The 23,870-nt window shown below is 35.5% G+C and overlaps 1 protein-coding gene across 1 annotated transcript; it reads right to left on the bottom strand.

The window, feature by feature from the left end:
* Positions 1-344: 344 nt before the first annotated feature.
* Positions 345-21,958, bottom strand: ABCA1 (ATP-binding cassette A1). Its single transcript, XM_068486270.2, has 40 exons — positions 21,356-21,958; positions 19,808-19,887; positions 19,402-19,570; positions 18,343-18,425; positions 17,506-17,722; positions 16,920-17,137; positions 16,720-16,780; positions 16,435-16,521; positions 15,700-15,932; positions 15,463-15,577; positions 15,286-15,375; positions 14,647-14,870; positions 14,446-14,558; positions 14,104-14,210; positions 13,384-13,446; positions 12,549-12,635; positions 12,035-12,133; positions 11,768-11,952; positions 11,391-11,445; positions 11,213-11,284; positions 10,216-10,926; positions 9,887-10,065; positions 9,039-9,249; positions 8,476-8,559; positions 7,659-7,700; positions 7,474-7,570; positions 6,996-7,123; positions 6,789-6,893; positions 6,163-6,309; positions 5,302-5,559; positions 5,067-5,202; positions 4,390-4,469; positions 4,094-4,201; positions 3,669-3,819; positions 2,823-2,959; positions 2,655-2,729; positions 2,230-2,530; positions 1,849-1,982; positions 716-774; positions 345-634 (listed from the first exon to the last, which is right to left on the bottom strand). The coding sequence occupies exons 1-40, from the start codon at positions 21,440-21,442 to the stop codon at positions 553-555; spliced, it is 5,670 nt and encodes a 1,889-aa protein (XP_068342371.1). The 5' UTR covers positions 21,443-21,958; the 3' UTR covers positions 345-552.
* Positions 21,959-23,870: the final 1,912 nt, after the last annotated feature.

Here is a 23,870-nt window from a genome sequence, read left to right as displayed (position 1 = left end):
AGCATAAAAGTTAATAGGGTCTTGAATGGTTGTTTGCTTAAAATTTTTAGTTTTACGCTCCCTTGACTCCATCGAAGCAAAATTCAAGGAGTCCGAAAAAGCTGAAACTGGAACGCTTATGAACACATCCTGATGACCACGAAATATATTGATGAAGGTGTGAGATAACACATTATGTCCATATGGGGTGAGAGGGGGGGCGAGAGAAAAGGTTCCTCTTTTTACCACCTTTGTAGTGCATTTCTGACTCTTTCTAATGTACACAAAGGAGCTGTCACCCCTTGACTACTAGGTAAGGGTTTTAAGTAATAACAGAATGCACGACTTTGGGCATTCCTCGCATCTGTGAGTCATGTCGTCAAGTATGATATAATGGGTATAACTCTAATCTGTAATTTCGCAACAAATTACGTTTCACCGAATTTCGATCTTATGTACAAATTCCGTTTCTGATATTTACAGTCTCTGATCTGATGGTCTCAACCTTTGAGTGATTTGCCGAGTGCTGTCAAACTGTTCAAATTAGATTTGCCTCAATAGACGGTTAGGATCTCACGAGTTAGCCGCAAAATGGTTGAATATAGTTTCAAGAGTGGACTGGCTAATACTGTATTCCGCAATGCCAAGTTGATTTCTGCAAAAGAGAGAATGTAAACACTGGTCAGATTGAGCTCGAGGAAATATTAACAGACAGAAAAGACATGATGAAATTCACCTGTTCCGTTCGAGGTGCCCAAAGACATCTGCAAGCGAGAGGCCCTGTCCATATGGCAACTGCAATAAAAGTTGAGACAAATTACAAGTTGCTATCCATACTTAACATACGCGCATATTAATCTTGTTAGAGCCACTGGTGAATCCTAGAGATCCCCGATCAACATTCATCCTACTGGCCATCGTTAAGTAGAGAGGTGGAAAGGGTACTCGGGCATCTAAAACACTTCAAAATAGACGTACCTTGCCCCACACTAACCAGAAATCAAGAATTCAGGGATAAGGGTGGAGAATATGAATGGATTACGGTCCAACCTCTCCTATCATTTTATTTCTGAAAACTGTAGTAAACCAACTAGCATTTTATTGAACGGCTTTCAGGAGGACCGCTTTGCAAAACAAAAGAAGAAATTGAAGGTTGCATTTTCAAGATTTGAGAATGCCTCTGTGAAACTCAAATTCTCAAAACTTTTCTTGGAGATGAAAACGGTGAAAAAACCAACAAAAGTAGGCAATGTGTAACTGTGGACGACATTTTTGAGAACTATTTCAACAAACTGACACTACCTGGGTACACTTCATAAAAGACAATTGACAAGAATAGCCCATACCACAGGGTAGTAGAAAACAAGCTAAGAAAGCTAACCCTAAAATAATAATGGTTTTAAAACGTAGTGCCAAATATTTTCAATTCCGTCGTGACTTTACCATTTAACATTGCATGACCAAGTTCAGAAAACTAAAGATGAAGACACCACTATGGTGTGTTAATGAACAAAGGCTCCACCGACCCACTATGAAAGCTATTCTAATTCTTATGTGGCCGACATGCACTTGCACACTCATAGACAGTATTTTTGTTCCTATGTGGACCACCTATTGGTTAGTTACGGGCTCACAGTCTGAGCATTTAGACAGCGTGTTATGTTATGGACCTAATAGTATCCGGAATATGAGAAAGTTTGCATTATCCAAAGTACGTCTTTCAAACCATTGAATGCTTGATGGATATGGACTAGACAGCAGAACAGAGATTAAGATCTATTCTTTTTTTTTTTCTTTAAATTCCATTATCCACACAAATGAAATCAACAAGAACAACAATTTTTAACATTAATATAAGATAAATTGTACCTGGTATTTAGCACTCAAGCCATTAAAACCCTGGAATATTGCACCAGGGAATGATGTGAGGACAAATGAATCAATTGCTGAAAACTTCTCATTGGACAACCACCACTCAGAAAATATTGGCAATGGTATACCCCCTGCACAAAATCCATGAGTAAGGAAAAATATAGCAAGACAAAGAAGAAACAACAAAGAAATAAATTTTAACCCTAAGCCCTAAACCCCGGGACCTTTCTGACATCTTCATGTCATCACACCGTCACGAAAATAGAGCAAAAATTGTACAGCAGTCTATGCCCATCCAAAATTTCCAACCAAGTAAGAAAGCCAAAAAAATTCAGAGTTAAACGAACAGATGTTAATAAGTGCATGTATCCTTCATACCATCTCGAACCAACTGCTCAATTAACTGTTCACCAATCACCCCATCAGAAATTGGCAGCGGAGATATTAGTGTCTTTATTCTTTCTTCATTGCCAAGCCATCGTCCAATCATAATTATCATTTCTCGCGACAAGCTAATCTCTGCCACTGTGGCATTTTCAGCCAGAATGGAATCTGCCCCGATGCATACTTCAAGGCCATCAAGTAAGCTCCTGGGATGGGATGGAACAGATGACAGCCATTCTTGAATAACTCGGCACAGATTTTGTAAGTCCACAGAGCTGACTTCAAAAGGTTTAACCTAAGAGCAGGCAACAAAGTTTAAAATATTTCAATGTGCCCATATATATCATGTCCTGTTATAATTCTTTTCTAACCACCCCACTCTACAATGAAGGGAAATAAGGAAAAGAAGAGAGAAATACCTCTAGCTCAAGATGATTTCCAAATCGAGTTTTCAAATGCTGGGGACTACCAATGCATCTTAATCGGCCTCCAACCTTAAAAAAAATCATCATAGTGGTGATACAGTGATCTCAACAGTAGAAACAGTAGAGTAGTGTTTCAAGTAGAGTGGTAAGGTAAGTAGGTACCATGATCCCCATACGAGTGCAAAGTGCTTGAGCTTCATTCATGCTATGCGTAGTAAGTATTACTGCTGTCTTTCCTCGTCTGGTTGATAGACGAGATATCACTTCCCACATGAATCTTTTGGCAATTGGATCCATACCTAGTACAATTAATAGTCAGCAAGAATTCTAACTCTACCCAAATAAAAAGCAAATACTTTTATATGGTGCACACAATATTTTAAGTAGAAACAACGTGGGCCCGGGGGGAGGGGGGGGGAGTCTAGTATACATGTACTTCACAATCCATACCTAGTAGGAGTATCCTCTACATTTCATAAAACATAATTCAAGATGAATTAGTTGTGTTAAAAGACATTTTCCAAGCCTTGAGCAGCACAACCTATACCAACTTTCATGCAGAAACATTTAAATGTGTTCTTTGTAATTTGAATGCAACAATGAGAATCTTCATCAACTTCCAATGAAAGAAACGGTTTTGGTTCTCTCTTGACATCCCTAGCTAGCTGTTGGAACCACCTGCTATCACCCCCTCATATGGCTCCGATAATTGCTTCTTGATGCTTTGGCGTTCAATAAGGTTGGTTAGGTTGAGATTTATTTTCTTAGTCAGTTACCTTATGAGTGACAGCCATAGTAAGATCACATATGAACCACACAAAGAATCTCACTCATCCCCTTTTAGTCATCTTCAGTAGCTTCATAAATATTATGCCACAAATTTGAAGGCAGTTTCATCATATAAACAGGGAACAAAAAAATTTGAAGATACTGATCACAACGTCCTATACTATAAATTGTTTAAGGACTAGGCTAACAAGATGTTAGAGTAAGAACAATTATGTATACCTGTTGACGGTTCATCAAGAATGACTATAGGAGGATCTCCAATCATCGCAATTGCGACAGATAATTTACGCTTGTTTCCCCCACTGAGAGAAAATGATGGTTTGTTGGCATGCTTTAACAAGTCAAACTCCATTAACTTTTCCATTACAACCTGTCCAAAAAGTTTCAGGATTAAGGGTCCACCAATTGATTGATTATTCAAAACTATCAACGGTAGAATGCCAAATTCATTCCACATATTTAGACATGAAAAATATTTGCCTTGGAATTTAGCATGATACAACTTGAATGTGAAATTCTAATTCATTAAAGTCTATGCAAATAGGAAAAATAAATCTGAATTAAAGACAGGTGCTAAACAAAAATTTTGTTCTATGAACTCCTAACCAAAACAAAAAGGTTCTATGAACTTCAGATATACATACATCATCCAACCGGTGATCTGGTACTCCTTTTATTGTGGCATAAAGCTCAAGATGCTCTTTAACAGTTAAGAATTCCAACAAAGCATCAAACTGTGGGCAAAATCCAATCTGAAATTGAATACAAAGTGAGAAACGTTCGCTAGGATTTACCATAAATGAAGACAATGGAAAAAAAAAAAGTCCCTGGATATAAATTTATATACTCACCCCGCACACTGCACAAACAAATATGACATCCCACAATTTAATATTTCTCGCACACTAATGCACAAATTTGAAGAAAAATTAACACATACATGTCGACGAGCAGCCTTTGGATTAGAGCATATATCCCTTCCAAATATATAAGCAGTGCCATCAGTTGGAGATTCCTCTCCTGCACGGAAATTGTTCAATCAAAACGAAGGAATTGACATAATAATTCAACATTGGAAATATGCCGATTAACAATGCAGAAGCACACAGGACCAGAAAATTAATATTAAGCAATGCAAAAGAGAAACCTTTTTACTAGTGTTTGACAGAAATCACATATTGTCAGGTTCATGTGGAGAGCTATGGATGCATTGATGAAACAATATAAATAATGATATTCATCTTAGAAGACACTGAAAGGGTAGGAAAGAGTTGAACTCGATTTAAGATAATATATTCAGGGAGATGATTCCACACACCCTTTTTCTCCCCATGCACACCCATGTTTATCCTTAGTCATTGGATCAAATAAAGCAAAGAAGAATCAAGGGACATAAAAGGACGGGTGCAAAGAAAAATAAAAAAGGGTGTGCAGAAATTATTTCCCTCAAGACATGGTTCCCTCAGCTTTGGTTGAAAACTAAACACTAATTACAAATTTATGACACAAAAAATGAGTATAAATAACAATTAACAAATCAGTAGGCAATATTATGCATTTTAAATGTTTCAACAGAAGAGTAATTATCTGATATTCTGGTGTCCAGTGGTTACATACCAGTCAGCATTGACAGAGTTGTGGTCTTTCCAGCTCCATTTGTTCCTAAAAAACCAAAACACTCTCCTTCCTGAACTGAGAAAGTCAATGAATGTACCGCGATTTTTGCACTATGATGCTTTCCTCCTGGAAACACCTGAAATTTTACAAATATTGCTTATACCATCAAGGTTGTAAATCATCACTATCAAATTCCAAGAACCACCAATATCATTTAAAGCATATATAAAAATACCTTCCAAAGATTCCGCAAATAAATTATGGCATTGTCAATGGAACCTGAAAGCACCCTAGTTCTCTCTCTCTTTACATCGATATCTTCATCAAGGTCAAGAGTAACATCTGAGGAACTCTTCAGAAGGGGTTCTAGATAACTTGGGGTCCCATGTTCGATGCTTCTAATTTTGTTCCAACATTCCTTCAGTGTGGCTAGTGTCCACTTGTTAGAAAGTAAGAGTTCAAGCCCAAGTGTCAAAAGGAAGTAACAAACGCTCTGCCACAAGTGAGAAATTTGAATCAGCACATGCTAAAGGTACTCAGCAACCTTGTACAACTTTCTATCGAAATAGTAAGAAATTAATAAGTTACAAAAATTAAAAAGTAGAGTTCAATTTGTACAGAAGGCTGCAACCACAAGAATGTATACCCAAGATCTCCTACTTTCATATAGATTGTAGTGGGAGGCTCCAAATCCAGGATGTCTAGGACCCGGATGTCTGATTATAGGTTTGATTACCATCATATCCCAATGGCTTAAGCTGTTAGGATAGTGTAACATAATCTTATACATAAACAACATGTGTTGCTTCAATTTCTTTGTTTGGTCATTCCACAAGGCACATCCATTTACAGCTTACATTTTGACATAATGGAAAACAATGTGACTCTGCAAAGTTTCAAGTGTAGGGTTTCATCTTGCTGACATGTAAATATTGGAATGGTTCTATATAGAAGAACACTTGAGCAAACCAAAACTCTATTTATTGTTATTCCTTGTTACCATTATATATCTACTGAAACGTCCACTTCTCAAGAAATATTACTTTTCCGGCAGACAGTTGCTGAAGAGTTTCCCGCACAAGGCCAAGATACATACCTCAATACCAAGATAAAAAATTGAGCCACCAGTAACGTTCCAATCAAGGGCCTGATTGCTGGATTTATCTTTCATATCTTGCCGGAGAAGAGCCAGTGACGCAAGTCCATCAGCAAAGCAAAACCCTGGAGATAATCTGAAAAAGTTCTGGAAGCATAGATCTAAATGTTAGGAAGATAAGATTGTATCGACACGACATCAGTACCCAGTTTTCTATATTGAATCACGACATTTAGTAAGAGGCAAGCTCAAATTTCTAGAATATCCCTCATCAGTTGATAAACAATTCTAGACTCATTGCTCCTAAAATATTAGATGGTTCACACCAATAAAATGCTTTTACGAATTAAAACAGAATAATTTGGAAACAATAGTAAGATCAAGTACAACATTTCAATTAGTCCTACTTTTCCAAATGAATCAACATTTTGAAGTAAATTTTAAAAGGACTAGCTAATCTTCCTGCAGAGTGTTCATTATATATATGCATATGTTTTCCACAAAACCCAAAACTTCACAAGAAAGTTAGACGTGGTAAGTGTAAATCAAAGTATTAAAGTAATAAAAGCAGTAGCATTAAGAAGAATACCAATAAAAGGTAAGTTACATGTGTTTAGGAATACAACCTTAAGAAAAGAATTTGCACTTGCTGTTGTCTTTATAAGCCCCATGATGAATGAGATAACCATAAGAATGAGTCCCGTAAAGAAGTGGACCAAGAGAACCACATTCTGGATATGAATAAGCATATAAGTACAACGTTAATAACCAAAAGTTGCAAGCTTAATGTCTGAATGTGAGAATAAGAGAATGACACATGGAAAATACACCACCTGAGCCATACTGTGGTCAGAGAAGAAAAATGTAAGGCAATATGTGGATGATGCAATTGCCAATCCATATGCTAAAAACATGACAACTGTTGACAATAAATATCCGCTTCCAATGAACTGCTCCAGACCTATATAAAGTTTTCTCGTAAAATAAGTAAACCTGAAGATATAACCAATGTTTGATGGAACTCAAGAAAATATAGAATAAGCATGGAGCTTAATGCCCTTAATTGGTGTCTTCTGTTCGTGTAGATTATGTTATGTTATATTATCCTGTATCAAAACAATCTCTTATTCAGCAGACACTAAACAAACAAACAAAATTGTGAATAAACATTTTGAATGCTGCCAATTTTCAGATTTTAACACAAGAAATGACGACATTCTATTTTACAAAAAATATCAGTGATGAACTGAAGTTGGAAGTTCAAATTCGTACAAGAATAAAGTGTGAAGAACTACAAGTTCAAAGACATACCAAAGATGTAAAAAAGAATTATTGCAAACGATGAAGGAAAAAGGAAGCTGATGAAGTCCCATATGAAAGTAGAAGCCCAATATGAAAGAATAGAAACCTGAGGATGAATATAAAACAATTTGGTTAATCTTATGAGTCAGTAACGAACGTACAAGCGAATGGTTATTTAACCAACAGAAACATACCCCACTAATCAGTTGTTGGTGTTTGGCTTTTACTTCACGCTCCTGCATCAGTCAACCAAAAAAACTTTCCGGGGTAAGGAAATACTCAGAGCAGTATAGAACATACAAATTTACATTGAACAACTCTTAGGTAGGTACGTAGTTTAATTGACATAAAGTTTTTGTCATCAATATTGGAATCTATTTCAGTTGAAGCCAGGTTAGCAGTTGCTTGCTACAAGTAGGCATAGTGCTGTCTGGGAGTTGGTTGTGGTTGTTTCTTTATTATAGCCCTTATGTCATTGTAGTGGTCAAGGTCATTGTAGTTGTCATCAATAAAAAGTTACTTTCTTGTACTAGAATGATGTAGTACATGAAGGGTCATTGCTTTGTGATGTACATTGTATCTGCTGGTACAATTTATCTTCATAATGTGCATTTATTGCTTGGCCTAAATGCACAAATAGTCTTAATCCATCATAAATGTATCTAGTGGATTAAGATTATAAATAAGACCCTTTGTAGCCTGGTGAAGGCATTCAATATGTATGAATTCAATACGTCTATGAAGAGACTCTTCATTGGTATCCCTAACTAGAGTTCTACTCTGCATTCCTAGAATTCTCTTGGAGAAATTTGGATTATCTTTTACCGCTTCCGCTACATATACAATTAAACGCCTGCCAACACTAATATGGAGTAAATACTAAGGCATCTTCACTTACAGCTGTAACTTCAATTAACCATGTCCTAACGACTAGCATTAAATAGTACAGTAAATCACTCAATTATGAAGCAAACACATTCGAAGTGGACTGTTGAAGGTATGTCACATTACCTTCACAATAGGAACGGCAAATGATGCAGGAATGAATGAAAATGCAATACTAACAATAACTGCAGCTGAGAATGCATCCAAATCCTGCAAAATGAACACAGGTAAATGTGAAAATTCACAGATCCTCCCATCTGTAATTGAATTGAACCCTATCTAAAGAATGAAGAGGTTTAAAACCACAACTGCACCATTAATGGCCACAAAATTGAACAGTTTACGTTTCCCATATTTAACATTGGAAAATCCAATCAGTGTTACATAATTCAAACTACAAAATCATAACATATAGTTGAAGAAAACAATCCTGGCATCACCATACTTAAATAAATTGGTTATGACAAAGGACAGGAGGAGCAACTTTGAGAATTTGAACATTCCATTACACAAATAAGTCTCACTTATTCCGAATGTTACAAAATGAAAATTAAAGTAGTTATTCAATCAACACTGAAGCCAAAAAAAATATATATATATATTTCTAGAGTGAGAATGACTTTCTTAGTGCTTAAAGGGTGAACTTGAAAACAAAATCTTAAGAATATTACTGAATGGAAATAACATACATGACGTTGCAGATGTTGGCTATTTGTCATTGGCAGAGGGTGATTACGCGTTTGGATTGTCATATTCTTATTACGAGCAGCAAGCCTAAGAATTGCAGCATTCATTAAATTGATAAAGGTTGGGGCAGCATGCTGACAGGAACTGTTGTGTAGCACAGTGTACCCTAAACTTCCATCATCATTCTGATCATCCATCAAAATTGCCCCATACCTACATCATGCACACATTACAGTGAAGCAAAAGACCGTAAATAAGAATTTCCAAGCTCATTATAGTCAACTAGAAATTCAGCTACTGATTTTGTCACAAGAAATCATTCATTCAGCATTATTGTTGTGGAAAAATGTAGATGGAACTTACAGTTGAAGAGAACATGTGCAAAACTTGTGAAATTATAGGATTGCTAATTTGCTAATGAAACCAACATGCGTAGCCGAAAGGATCATGACTTGCACTATTAATTTCACAATTTTGTGTCCCATCTTTGATAAATGACCAAATATCTACCTCAATCAACTTGCAATGCTAACAAGATTGATGGGTAGATGAAATATATCTATACCATCACAGGGCCCACCTATTCTGCTCTATATATCTCATCTACACTAGATTGAGTTCCAGAACAAATATTATGCTTTCTTACAGATGCAAGCTTCTTGTGTAGGGTAAAGGGTACTTATTCTAAACATATTACATTAGACACATAATTTAGAGAAAAAATTAGTATAGGGGAGACTCGTGAAAACCTCATTTTCAAGAGACCTATAAAAAGGGGAAGAGGGGAGGTATGGTAGGGGAATGCAATAAATTTGTGAGAAGGAAAAACTTTAAATTCAGTTCAACACACCTTGACTGGTAAGATTCGTTAAAGCTAGACATTAAAAATTCGCTCATTGAAAGTAAAACAGGTCCCAGGGTTGGTCCCGCTGCCTCAACTGCATCATCCAATATCTTATCTGAATTAGGGAATCTATATGCACTAGGTCTGAATTCTTGTATCCAACCCCCTTTAACATACTGTGCAACCTGCACAAACAATAGCTTTTAAGCAGAAATGACCATTGGTTTTGCAAGCTATGAGAAAACATTTGACAGGGGTACCCCCATAACTCTGTAGGGTACAAAATGAGCATAATAAAAAAAAAGGATCAATGAAAGTCAAAGTGATTGACAAACCTCCTTTGCAATAGGCAAGGACAGATTAAAAGGGATTGGACCACCACCACCACCACCTCGCAATAGTGGATTAAAATATGAAGTTGTAAATGTAACAGACTGCTGATCAGGATGTGGCTTGAGCTTGAGAAACAGAAGACCAAAAAATAAGAAAACTGCAGGTATAACAAGCTGGAAAACAATTGTTTTCCGGTCTCTGCGAGCAGATATCGCCCTCTTTGTGAGCAATGCTTTAGAATGTCGCCAAAAAGTTGACCTCGAAATGAAACAACAGCTACAGCAATGACCACCAACAAAGTTTAAGAAACTTAAAACTGTAGCGACAACCAAACCACAGGCTCTTCCCACTATTCTAAATAAGAACCCAAGAATCTCTTTATAATATCCAAAGGATTTTTTTGACTCAGAGATCTTTTTGGGAGCAGAATCATGAGAAGACTGAGAAATCAAAGAATCAAGACACCGTTGACCAGTCTTCCGTTCAAAACTAGCAGCTTCAGCATAGTCGCATCCTGCAACCCTCAAGAATACCTCCTCCAAAGTTGTTACAGATATTCCATAACTTTCAATGCCCAAATAGTCCTTCTCCTCGCCAGAACTTGTTTCTGAGTTTGACGTAGATCGGTTCATGCAATTCTCAATTTCCCTAAACATACATTCAAAGGATGATGCGGATGCCAAAGGAAGCTTAAAGGAAATCTCCGTTCCTACCTGCACAGGATACAAAACCCCACATATAACTTACAGTACCATTAGCAGTTTAGATATGCATAATAATTTGTTAACTAATGAACTATAATGAAGTAAACACCTATATCAGTTGCCCTCCCTCCCAACCAAGGGCAGGGGAACAATCAAAAGTAAGAAAACTATTTTTTGTCAATAAAGAAATAGTAAAGCTACACAGACATTATTGTAAATGATCACTGATTTAATAGCATGTCAAGTACTTTTATTAAATCAGCATGAATGCTTGAGTCATAGATGCGATGAGTACCTCGCTCACACATGTTGCTGATGGGATATGGCGGTAAACAATGTCAGAAGCTACACAGGCAGTAGGTGTCGACTGACATAAAAAAGAATAACAACGCATAGCATTTTAGAGTGGTGCAATGATAAGAGATACCAATCAACAGAATCCAGCAAAAGATGAACAGAAATAGAGGCATTACTTTCACCAAGGTTAAAGTATAACCAACCCCATACTGACGCTTCAAGAAAAGGGAACTGTGAAAAATGAGAATTCAACATGAGAAAATTGTATAGCATATTCACAGCAATATGCATTAAATTTTTTATGCATGGGTGAAGTACAGAGGAACATTCCAGATAGTGAGTTCTATACGTACATATAGTCGAGCTTTTAAGCGGACAGAATACATATCCCAAATATTAAAAAGGCACATTTCAACCCAATACCAAAACCATGCTTCTTAACTCACAGAGAATATGTAACTTGATCAGAACAAGGATTCAGATAAGAACTAAGTCAAAAAAATAACTCAATAACAAACTCTAACACTATAGGCTGTGTTTGAACGAGTGAAACCTTCCGCAACATTTCAAGGAACCATTAGCCATGATGGCTATACGATCTCCAAGTACTTCAGCTTCATCCATTGAGTGCGTTGTCAGTAACACTATCCTTCCCTTTCTGATTTTTTTTATTAGCTGCCATGTCAAGCGCATGGAGTATGGATCCATTCCACTAGTAGGTTCATCCAAAATTATAACCTGAAAATGGAAACAATAAAACTTTCCGATTCATTCCAACATGGGAAAGTAACAAGATAGTGCCATTGAAATTTTGCACCACCTTACTGTTTCCTATCAGTGCAATTCCAAGAGACAACTTCCTCTTCATGCCTCCAGATAGAGCCCTCACAGCAGAGTTCATTTTATCAGCCAAACCTACCTGATATAATCACATACGATAAAACAAATCTCTTAAATTGATTATGAAACAAAAAATTGTCCCCATAAGAATGTTATAGAACAATAAAATAAAGGTAGCATGGCATTATAATGGCATTGATAAAATCAAATATTCTGAAAATACTGGGACCAAAAATTTAGTACTGTGACTTCTGTCACAGGATAAACATGTAAACTCAAATAGTAAGAAAAAACAGATGTTTGTTGCACATGAAACTTCAAAAACAAAGAAATTGGATCCCAGAAGGATACCAAACAGGGCCTAAGATTCTGGAATCAGAATGTATAAACATAAGATACTGTGCTGTATGTGATGCTTCAGTGGCAAGAAGAACCAGTAGCTCAGACTAGCAAGCAGAACCATGAAAGAACACAGCTCTGCAATAATAACTTACTTGATCAACCATATCAACAACAGCGCCATTCAGAAGATCTTGCTGCACACCTTTCAGTATAGCAAATATTTCCAAATGTTCCCTCACCTGGACAAAATATTAAAATCAGATATCACTGCATGTGTGTGTTTCTATGTATCACAAAATATCATTATTAATCAAAAGCATCAACTGAAAGAAATATGATATGAAAATTAAAAGAAGCGTCAATAAATTATCAGTATCAACCCCATATTCTTTCGGTTGCAGGGTGATGCAGTTTGAGGGTCATAAAAATGAGATGAGATAGATAGATTCTTTTGGATTATTCAGGGTTGTGGATGAACTATAGGATCAAGTTAATTTTTGGTCAGCCCCTGCAGCCTCGGTCACTGTAGAAATAAGGAAGTCTTCCTTGTCAGATTTTTTTTTTGGCTAGAAATCTGATCTTTTTACCCCTAGTGTGAAATTTAGGTAGCTTATAGAGTTTTGTTGTTCACGACTTAATATTTTGATTTACTCATCAAAACATAATTACAACACGAACTGATTCTCTAAGCACCCGGAAAACCATTTTTTGCAACAATCAGCATCCAATAAATACAATATAACTACTTGGAGATGGTTACTTTTTCCTTATGAAACAAAATCAAATGGTTGGGAGATTGAGTTAGAGTTCTTAAGCATCTAATCATTTGATGAACTCCACCTACTTCACATAAAATACATTAAAGTACCCATAAGATATCTTACAGCAAATTTTTTTAGCATGTAGAAGATAAAGCATAATCTTGCTAGTAGCTTCAAAGGAATTATCAGATTCAAAAATGGACAACGGAGCATGCTTCTCACTTACTGTCAATTCTGGAAAAAGGATATCATTTTGAGGACACACCCCCAATTCCTTTCGTATCTCATCCTACACATTCATATTAAACATAAAATATCACACACCTTTGAACTGTTCCCAACTATTAACAAAAGCAAGCAGAAGGTGTTTGATAAGAAAGATATAAAAGAAAGCCTTTGGTATCACATAGACATATATACAGGAAGATACTTCAAAGTGGACCAAACTGTCCAGTTTTTACATCCCACTGATGGATCATCCTTGCAAAAGATTAGCTAAACTGGAAACTATGGAATCAATTAATAGATCAAGGAAAATAAAGAACGGAGTGTATCCAAATATTAGTGAAATGATTTATGAATCTATGACAATAATCAAATAGTTAAAAGATTTCAAGTTTGGCTTGTGTTTCTTTGGGGATTGAAAAGAGTCAATGTCGTCCTCTTTTCTGAAAAAAATGGATATCCAATAGTCTTCCAAAGTGGACATTTAATGTGCAAACACTACAAGGCCCAACAGCCTCCTCCTGGCCTGAACCCTACAACGTGTTGGCTAATGATCGGCCAGCTTCTCATGTCATATTCTTATCACAGAGACAGTAATCTTCTTCAATCATGTTGTACGAGAGTCAATTAGGGTTGAGTAAGAATGAGGACACCTCAGAACTTTAATCCCTTATTTTACCACTGCTTAATGCTTTAGTGATGCTTGTTAAAGAAAGATTACCATGTCTGTAACAATATTCTTCCCGAAAACCAAAGCATCCCCTGAAGTAGGGCGAAGAAGGCCAACAAGCATTGATATCGTTGTGCTTTTACCAGCCCCGTTGTGTCCTTTCATTGACAAAATTTGAAATCAATACAAACAAAATGATGCATCAAGGACTATAAAACTCTATTTATTTGTTTTCATTTTCTAGTCAATGACAGTTATGAAATGACTATTTATGTCTCATTTGGTAATTGGTATGTACCACAGCTTCTGCTTAATATGTTTGTGCACACCCAGATTGCATGGATAGACCTAAAATGTCAATATAATGGTAAGTAGCATATTGAAAACACTCACCCAGAAGAGCAAGAATCTGATTTTCATACATGGTGAGCTCTAATGAGTTAACAGCACAGCATTTCCCCTTTTTACTGGCATAAACCTTATGCAGATTTCTTATTTGGATGCATCTACAAGTAAACAACAAAACGTAAAGAACAGAATAATGAATTTGTCAAAAAATAAATTCCCAAGAATTCAAAAATTAAACAGACCTACCTATGGTCAAGCTCTTGTTGTTTCATGTCAAAGGTTATCGCTTCCACAGATGCTCTGGCATTATCTTTCCCAGAAATACTTGCCTTCTTGCAGTCCTTGTCATGGCTATTAACTTCTAGACTGGAATTGCGATTATGAAGTTCCTTAATGCTTGAATTTTTCCAGAAGCACTTCTGAAAAATGAAGTTCCATGGATATCTAATTCCATTCTCCCTCGGAAGGACCTGATCACATAAGCAAATTTTGAATTCAAGAGGATTCTACAGTTTACATTCAATCTTTACCATCTAAAATATAATTGAACATAATACGTTGAAAATTAATAACTAATGGACATTTGGTGGTTCAAGATTCTTAGACAACCAGTGGATTCTCAAAAGATTAAGCTATCAAGGAATGGAACAACGATCTATTTTTAAAACTAACAAGGGTGATTTAACCTCGTTCTCCAGATGAAGCCAATATTAGATCACAATGTTGGTAGTTTTTTCCCTATTTTTAACTTCCTTGAACAATAAAATATTCTAGAAGCTGATCACATCCACATTTCTAGCCTATAAGGCATATTGACATGTTATAGATCCATCTGTTTGAATATTTAGGAAACTCTAGTAAAATATGGGATTCCAAAATATATACCTTGTCCAGATAAAGACCAATTAAACAGTAGAGCAATGCATCAAGCAACATCATCAGTAGACAGACCAGAAAATTCACTTCAGACGATGCCTACAACGATAATAGTACTCAAAATTAGAACACATTGATAGAGGTTAAAATAATTTTGGTAGGAAATGACACAAATACACAACCTACCCGCCATATGTTGCTCCAACGAAGGCCAACATGAGCACGCTCATAATCAGCAAAGTTAATTGACCCTAGAGCAAATGCCGTGGGCGAAAGCAGAGAAGCAACAACCTTTAATATCCTGAAAGAGAAAATGTATATGAAACCCATCTGCACTACAGGATTTGCAGACCATTAAGAAGGGGGAGGGGGAAGGGGAAGGAGAGAGAGGCACCACAGAAATGTACAAAGCTCAGTACTTACATAGGGACAGCCTCATCATTGACAGAGTAGTAAGGGAAAAAAGCACCCAGAAAAGCAAGCGTCCCAACAGCAACAGCTGTCTTTGCTCGTGTGAAGCATGTCGAGATTAAAAATGACAGCATAATCGCGCTCAGTCCGAAGAAGAAGAAGTAAATGAACACAACTGACTTATCACTATATTTGAAAAGGTTATCCATAGTGGAGACTGTAATGATTGCAGAAGAAATAGCGAACTGCAGAAGAAATCAAACAATCAGAAAGCAGTGGAAAGTCCAAAGTTCTTTTATTTTACTCTTTCGCCAATGGAACTTAAACTAGATTAAGGAAGGAATATAACTTATAGTTGACCATCGAATGCAGTTTCCCAATCCTTAGAGCCCGCAAATGGGCTCAAAGTTGAGAAGAAAAAAAAGTAATCCTAATTTCTCCATCTTCTGGTCTAGTGTACCTAATTATATTCACGATCTAACCCAACCCACTACTGATATGCTACATTAACACTATGTGCTTAAGCAATCTAAGGACACACTTCCTTGCCTTGTAAATTGATCAATGCTAAGACCCTATCATTGTGTGACACGGCAAATAGTAGAGCCATGCAAAAATAGTTAGATTTCTATGAAAAGCCAAAGAACTGAAAGTTCGAAATTGAAGTGCATTAAAAAATTCTACTACAAATGCAAAGAGCATGCAAAGTGGAAATTCAACAAAAATACAAAAGAACAGAGAACCAACCTGCAAAGCATATGTAATGAACCATGAGAGATGGAATATCCCGTCTTTTAGACCCATCATATAAAGACCTTCTTTTATCTTCTGTTCCTGAAACATTGCAACGACAAAAAAGGGTTGCAGTCCAAAGATTTCAATCCAAAACATACAAATCAACATAGAGGATGAAAAACGACACTGGCCCAATACATTAACAAAGGTAGAATATATAAATAAATGGAAACAATATGGTGACTAAGAAAATCATCAACTTTGTACCAATTAAAGTTATAATAACAGTTACCAAACCTTCTCAAACACCGAATAGCTGATCAGCCGAGAAATTGGGTAGAGGAATCCCAGAAGATACCTGATCATCCAAGTTCCAGATCAACCAAATAGAGCTTGTCAGAACATCTGAGCTAACAAATATTGACTCCCAAGTCCCAACACAGATAATACAAAATTATAAAAGAAATGTAGATATACAAAACTCAAGCTATACGTACAATACACCCATCACACTTTTTATGATGGACTGGAACTCATCATCAGTGTATTCACGAGTTGGAAATGGGACTATTCGAATGTTTGATGGGCTGTAATGCATCCATGGAACGTTTAGAAAGGAAGGTTCACCAAATGACAGCGATGAAGGAAGTTCTATATCTTTGGTGTCAGATTGTTGGGCCGCAAAAATAATAAATGAATCCAGTACTTGCTGGAGCTGCAGTTGTACAAAGGCATTAGAAAAATGGATGCGGTTTTTTCACAAATACAGTTGATGCAGTTTCACCAATAATTTAATTGAAGAAAAGGGATTCCTCAAAGCTGAATCGGAAAATAAGTTGTGAAGAAAAATAGTAAACATATTTATTATGGAAGAAATTTAGAAGATGCAACTATCATTGAATAATAATCGTTAAACTTGTAAACGAGCTTCTTCGTATATTTTGATTTACAAAAAGTTTTGTAGAACATTAAAAGCCTGCTACTGACATATAGTTAGGAAGAAGCTCCATTTAACAACTAAAGGAACCAGTGAAATTAAGAAAACAAAAATCAATAACTGAACAATGAATGAAGCAACATTACAGTTAAAAATCCACTAGCGCTGTATTGCATGGTCGGAACAGCATTTACACCAAGTTCCAAGTCATTCAGGTAGGGGCCATTCGTGTCCATGATGGATTTGACATCAGGAAATCCCGAGAAAGCCCATGTGTGATTAAGACGTATGCTATAATCAAATGATTGAGGACCTTGATCATGAAATACAACTGCTCCCTTGATTTTTGGATTCGAGCAATTCCTAAACAAAGAGTGGAATTTACTCACACAGCCAAATTCAATAATGCAATTCTCATAGAACAAACAGGCCGAATTCATTAAACCAAAAAGCCATCCAGCTAATAATGGTCAGCAATTAAGCGAAACAGTACAGCAATAAAAGATGTTTCAAACTATAAGCATAAGTCAGATGGCTAGGTCCTTTTAAGGGGGATATTGGTGCACAAAAAAGAATACCATAACAGGATTTAATTTGTGCATCATATAAATCATTTCAAAATCAAGCATGTATGATAGACCTCACATCTAAATCCATGAAGATGTGTGCATCATATCCAGGAAACCAAAAGCAAATTCAGAAGAGGAAAACTATAATGCACCAAGTTAGTAACAATATCTACAAGAATGAAAGCTTATTCACATCAATCAAGCATGCAGGAAAAGCTACAGTCATGCAGTCCAAGTGACCAAAATATGTAAGAGATTAAGAAGGAAACATTTGAGCCGGACTAGAAAGTAAGCAAAAAAATAATTTTTGAAATTTGTAGTTCTTCACTAGTCTTTTATAGTCCGTCAGTCCCAATTATAACAGAACATTTTAAGAAAATTTCATCTGTACTGTGATACAAAAGTATGACTTACAAGATTTGATTGCAGGTACCATAGAGATCTGAGCGTATGTAGGTTTCCAGCTCCTGTTCATCTTTGTAAACTCTAGAAACACGCTGTATGAAATGTGCGTTAATTAACTTGAGCCATGAAAACTTTGCCAAGGAAATTAAAGGAGGACACATTGTAAAAGCTGTTATTTCATTTCTCTATTTGATATAAGAACACTAAATCTATGCAAAGGCCTCACTTAAAATGACCAAGAAAGCTATATGGCAATAAAAAGCCAGAATTTTACATTTAAATGTACAGTTAAAAAGTGGAAGAAAATGAGATTCTTCTAACAAATGAAAAACAGTAGAATTCACAACTATTTAACAGTGGATCAATCATTGGAAACTACTAATAAGAATATATAATGCACTTGTGAGTTGTGACAGAAAACCTAGTTTTCACCATCATGTGTGTCCAAGTAGTTTCCAGTGTGTCTGAACCAATGCTATGATTTAGAATTTGAGATAAAACATAATCAAGAATTGCCTGCATTAGTTTGTTGATGAATGAACCATATGTCAACAGTATTTTGTTTTCTGTTTTGGTTTGATCTTCTTGACCAACCTCTTTACCTGTTACCTTTGATCTTAATACAATCGTTCTTTATCAAAAAACAAAAAAACAAAAAAAAAGAACCATATGTCATATTAGCCCCAAAATTATTTTTCTGAAGATGAAGCATTCCTCTACATGAAAACACCATTTTAAAAACTAGAGCAGGATGGTATAGTACCCAAGATGTTTGTTTAGCAATATTATTTTGCTTGATTGAAATCAGTATAGCGTTGATACTTAACTGTGGGTAAAATAAAGTCTGAACCAATAATATCCAATCTATCTAGAGTTGTAAAATAAAATTCATACAAGGCAAAGAATTCAATGTCAATATTTTGAAAATAAATTGTGAAATAGAGAAGAGGTGTAAAAAATTGGATGCATTAAAGAAAATAATGCATCCAATTAAACATTAGCACAGAAACACATTCACACATTACAAAATCTGGAAGTAGCATGCAAAAGAATGTTAAAAATTGTTACCTTCAAGAGGGGAAATTTAACCGACATTATGTTAATCATTGACCTTGTTTCTTCCGTATCTGGTGCAAAAGCCAGAAACTCTTCCTTATTCAACAGTAATTCCAATACTTGTTCAAAATTAGGTGACATTCCTTTGCCCACTTCCACAAACATCCCATTCCGGATATACCTGGTTAAGCATTGTAAAACTTAGCAGTAATACTTCTAACAAAATAAGAAATTTTGTGAAACATCCATATAGGTTTTTGAGAGAGTATTGCTCAAAGTAAAACATCCCTTAAAATATACATAGTACTAAATCAGGTAACAAGCACATAACTGCATGCAGCACACACACGACATGCATGCATGGACACTACAAACATAAACACAATACAAGAATTAGCCAAAGTTTGTCAACACTTACGGCTGCGCTGGATGAATCTGTGTATCAACATGCATCCTCACAGCTATTAACAACAACATCACCACTGTAGGAAGTAATATCTGGCAGAAAATCATTAGAAATTTTTAGATAGATTTTATCAACTGTTATACACAAATTTTATCCAAAAAAAATTAAGAAATGAGATATATAAGCAGAAAAATTATTCTAGTTGGAACAATCATGATAACACAGCCAGAAAAACTGCCACTTTGTAACCAAAACTCAGAAGGAAAATGGTAGATTTTCATCATTTAGTTTTGAAATTAAAATTAAGGAAGCATAGAAGAATAAAGTAAACAAAAAAAATTCGATGACAACAACTTACTACAACATAGCTTGATCCCAACTATTTGAGGTCAAATAGTACATGAATCCTAGTTCTCCAACCTTACGCTATATTTTTTTAAGTCACACTCTACCTTATCATTCTTAATTACCACTACCCATGTTCTTTCTTGTCTTCCTTTTCCCCTAGCACTAGCCTCTCTGCTCATTAAGTCACTCTGCTAAATGGTGCATCCATTGAACTTTGATGAACACAGACAACCCGGAATATGTGCTAATTAACCTTCTAAATTCATTTCAAATCCTATCCTTTCATGTCTTCCCATACATCCAATACAACATGCTCACATCTTGTCCAGCATTCTGGTTCCATATGGCATAGTGTCTATCAGTTCTTCTGTAAAATTTACCCTTCTATCCTAAAAGTATCCAATGAATATGCACACTCCACAATTTAGCTATCTAGACGGGATGCAGTTACTGATTCATGATCTGGCATTTACAAAACAACCACATAAAACAACAAAAAAAATTATATTTTCCAAAAGGCATAAAATAGTATGGATGTGATTCTAATTGTGCATCTTGATCAGTTGGATAGGTTCTTAGTAGATATCGATGCAAAGCTTTTGTAAATATGTTCGCATATGCTACATTCGTATATCATTTCGTCCAAACGTAGCAGTGCCTATAAGTACATGAACTTCTTAGAGTACTCATTCACTCTCATTTTATGAACCGCATCATCTTGAATTTCTCAACCCTCATGATTGATCTGATAGAGAGAATTTCACTCTCTGGAATCACTTGACCCTTGAATTTCACCGCCTACCTACTCTTCTATTTCTACGGAACATTACATATAATCGTTCTAAGATGTAGTTCTTTTAAAGTCGTCGGTCGGATAACTCGAGCTTTTCTCCACAACTCTAATTTAGAAATTATCCTAAAAATAGGAAAACAAATGTCACCCAAAACAAAAATTACAAAAATTGAAATGAATTACAGAACAAATGGGGCTATAACTGCTGAGCGATTATTAAAATTTTACGAATTCCTGACCGAATTACACACTAAAATCAAACAAAAACAGACAAAAAGAACTCCCAATTTCTGATGATCACGTAAAAGCATAGAAGAAAAATCAAGACTGGAAACATTAGCAAATAAATCAAGATCAAAACTACAACAAATTCAAAAACTGAAACAAAAAGTAGACGGAATGCGGAGGGAGAGAGAGACCTCAGCGCAGGTGACGAAAGGGTGACGAACTTTGAGAAGCCAATTCTTCCATAGCATAATCTTCAACTGCCTCCGTCCGGTCCCCATCTCCGATGCAATGTTCAAACCCTAGCAGCTCGCAACCGTACAGAGTCCGGTTTTCCTCTTCGTTTTCTGCTTTCTCTCTCTGCGTTTCAGAATTTAGAGAGAGACGGAGAGACAAAAGTAGAGAGGGGGTGCTGACTACGAGGGAGGAGGTGGCAACTGGGAAATGCTTGAGTAAAAGTCCAAATTAGACATCTGTTTAGTGTCAGGAGCAGCTCTCTCTCTCTCTCTCTCTCTCTCTCCTCTCTTTCTCTATCCTCTCTCTCTCTCTCTCTGGAGGGTTGGTGAAAGAGACGAAGGAAAAGTAAAGAAAATATCAAATATGAAAATATGAAAAAGAAATCGTAACGACAAAAGCAAGGAATTTTTGTAGTTTTTAGAAATAATTAATTAAAATTAAGTGTTTGTTTCGAGGGGTGGGAATATTAAAGTGGACTTGGTGGAAAAATTGTACGTTTGCGTTTGGCTGAGTTGAGTGCTTTTGGATTGGGCGGGCGGCGGAGGCACCTTCCCGTTCCCGGTCAGTTCTGTCGTTGAAAAAACGTATAATACCCGCTGAGGGTTGAGAGTGACGTTTACCCACCCGCAAGATGAATAAGGATACGTTGTCCCAATAGTAACTTACGTGATACGGTTTTATCGTTATCATAATATTTTAGTTTAACATGTAATGTTATGTACATAAAGATTTACATGTAATATTGTATTATTATACCAAATATCATGGTGTGTGGTGAATGTATTCATATTGTATTGTTATATAAAATTTTGCTTTAGATTACAAGAGACTAGTGAGAGAAACCAAAAATTTGTATACCTTATAAATTGTTGGCTTATTAGTTGAAATGATCCTTGAAATTAGTTTTGTTTCATTTTGCTCCCTGAAACTAACATTTTCAACTATTTTGGTCTCACTTCACCCCATTCCATTAAAGAACTGTTAAATTCAAGGATATTTTTTACACATTTATCTCTAACATACACACTAAACCAATCTCAATTCCATTTTGTGACGACTCTATTATATACCCATGAGTTTTGGGCATTTTTTAAAATAAGTTATTAAATCAACAAAATCTCGAACAACAAAATCATTATATCAAACAAAATAAGGTAACATTTTTGTTCTTACCATTATTTCACTTGCAAGACATTCATGTATTGGCTCGAAACCTTGCACTTGAAAAATACTCATTACAACATAAAGGAAACATGGTCAGCTTATTTCAAGATATTTTTCTAATCGAAACTGGACTAACCACAAGTTTCACCCATATAAAAAAAAATCTATCAATTGCACAAAATATGATCTGAAAAAATAAAATTAAAATAAAAAATAAAAAAATAAACACACACACACACACAACACTATTAAGCTATCATGCCAAAATACTTTTCAAACCAAAAAAATCATCTAAAGCAAATGTGCACAATTTGCAACTAAAATTTTCACATTGTTGCTCAAAATTTTTCTGTTGATTAAATAATTTATTTTTAAAAGGGCCTAACTCATGAGGTTTTGAATTAGAGTTGTCAAACATGGAATTGAGATTGGTTTAGTATGTGAATTGGAGGTAAATATATGTGCAAAAAGTCTAAAATACCCTTAAATTTAACAATCCTTTAGCGGAATCAGGTAAAATAAGACTTAAAAAAGTTGAAAATGTCATTTTTAATAGCAAATGAGACAAAACTTGTTTCAAACGATAAATAAAGACTAAATAACAGTTTCAAGACGCATTTCAATTGATGCTTGTTTATAAAATTCAAACCTAAATCAATAGATAATATATATAACTCAACATCTTAACATATGTAGTTATTAGCGTCATGTTTGACCACTTGGGTACAACCCACCGCCAAAAGTAGTAAACACATCTCCCAGTCCCAGCGAAGAAGATAAAGCAATAAATTAATCAAAGTATCCAAATGCATAATTAACTATAAAAAACCATGAACATAAAAGATGACGTTGTAGGCAGTAGTTGTAGGATGATAATCTCGAAGACAAAATATTAGGTCTTTCAAATTCTAAGCTTCATTGTCACTAGGGCTGTGGGCCTCATTGGTTTTCATTGTGACGTAAATATATATAATTATGATGGTATTTCTATATATCATTGGTTACTATAAGTATTTAAAATTTATTTGATACTGTCGATATTTTCATGTAAATATTCAAATAAATCATAGAAAGATGAGGAAATGGGGTGTGAAGTCTAACTTCACCTCATATCAGATAAACTTTTAGTTTATGCTAAAATCGACAGATATCGTCGATATTTTTGACACATTTGTTAAATATAGGATAATCTCTTATATTTCATTCAAAACAATGTTTGACAATTCCTGAAGTTTCATTTTAAATTTTCATCATTTCATTTGTCAGTATTACGCAAATTTTCATATTGATATTTCCTTCGATACCGAT

Source organism: Pyrus communis, chromosome 12 (assembly GCF_041283825.1).
Source record: "Pyrus communis isolate YQ-2024b chromosome 12, ASM4128382v1, whole genome shotgun sequence".
Taxonomy (NCBI): domain Eukaryota; kingdom Viridiplantae; phylum Streptophyta; class Magnoliopsida; order Rosales; family Rosaceae; genus Pyrus; species Pyrus communis.
This window is presented reverse-complemented; position numbering and strand designations above follow the sequence as displayed.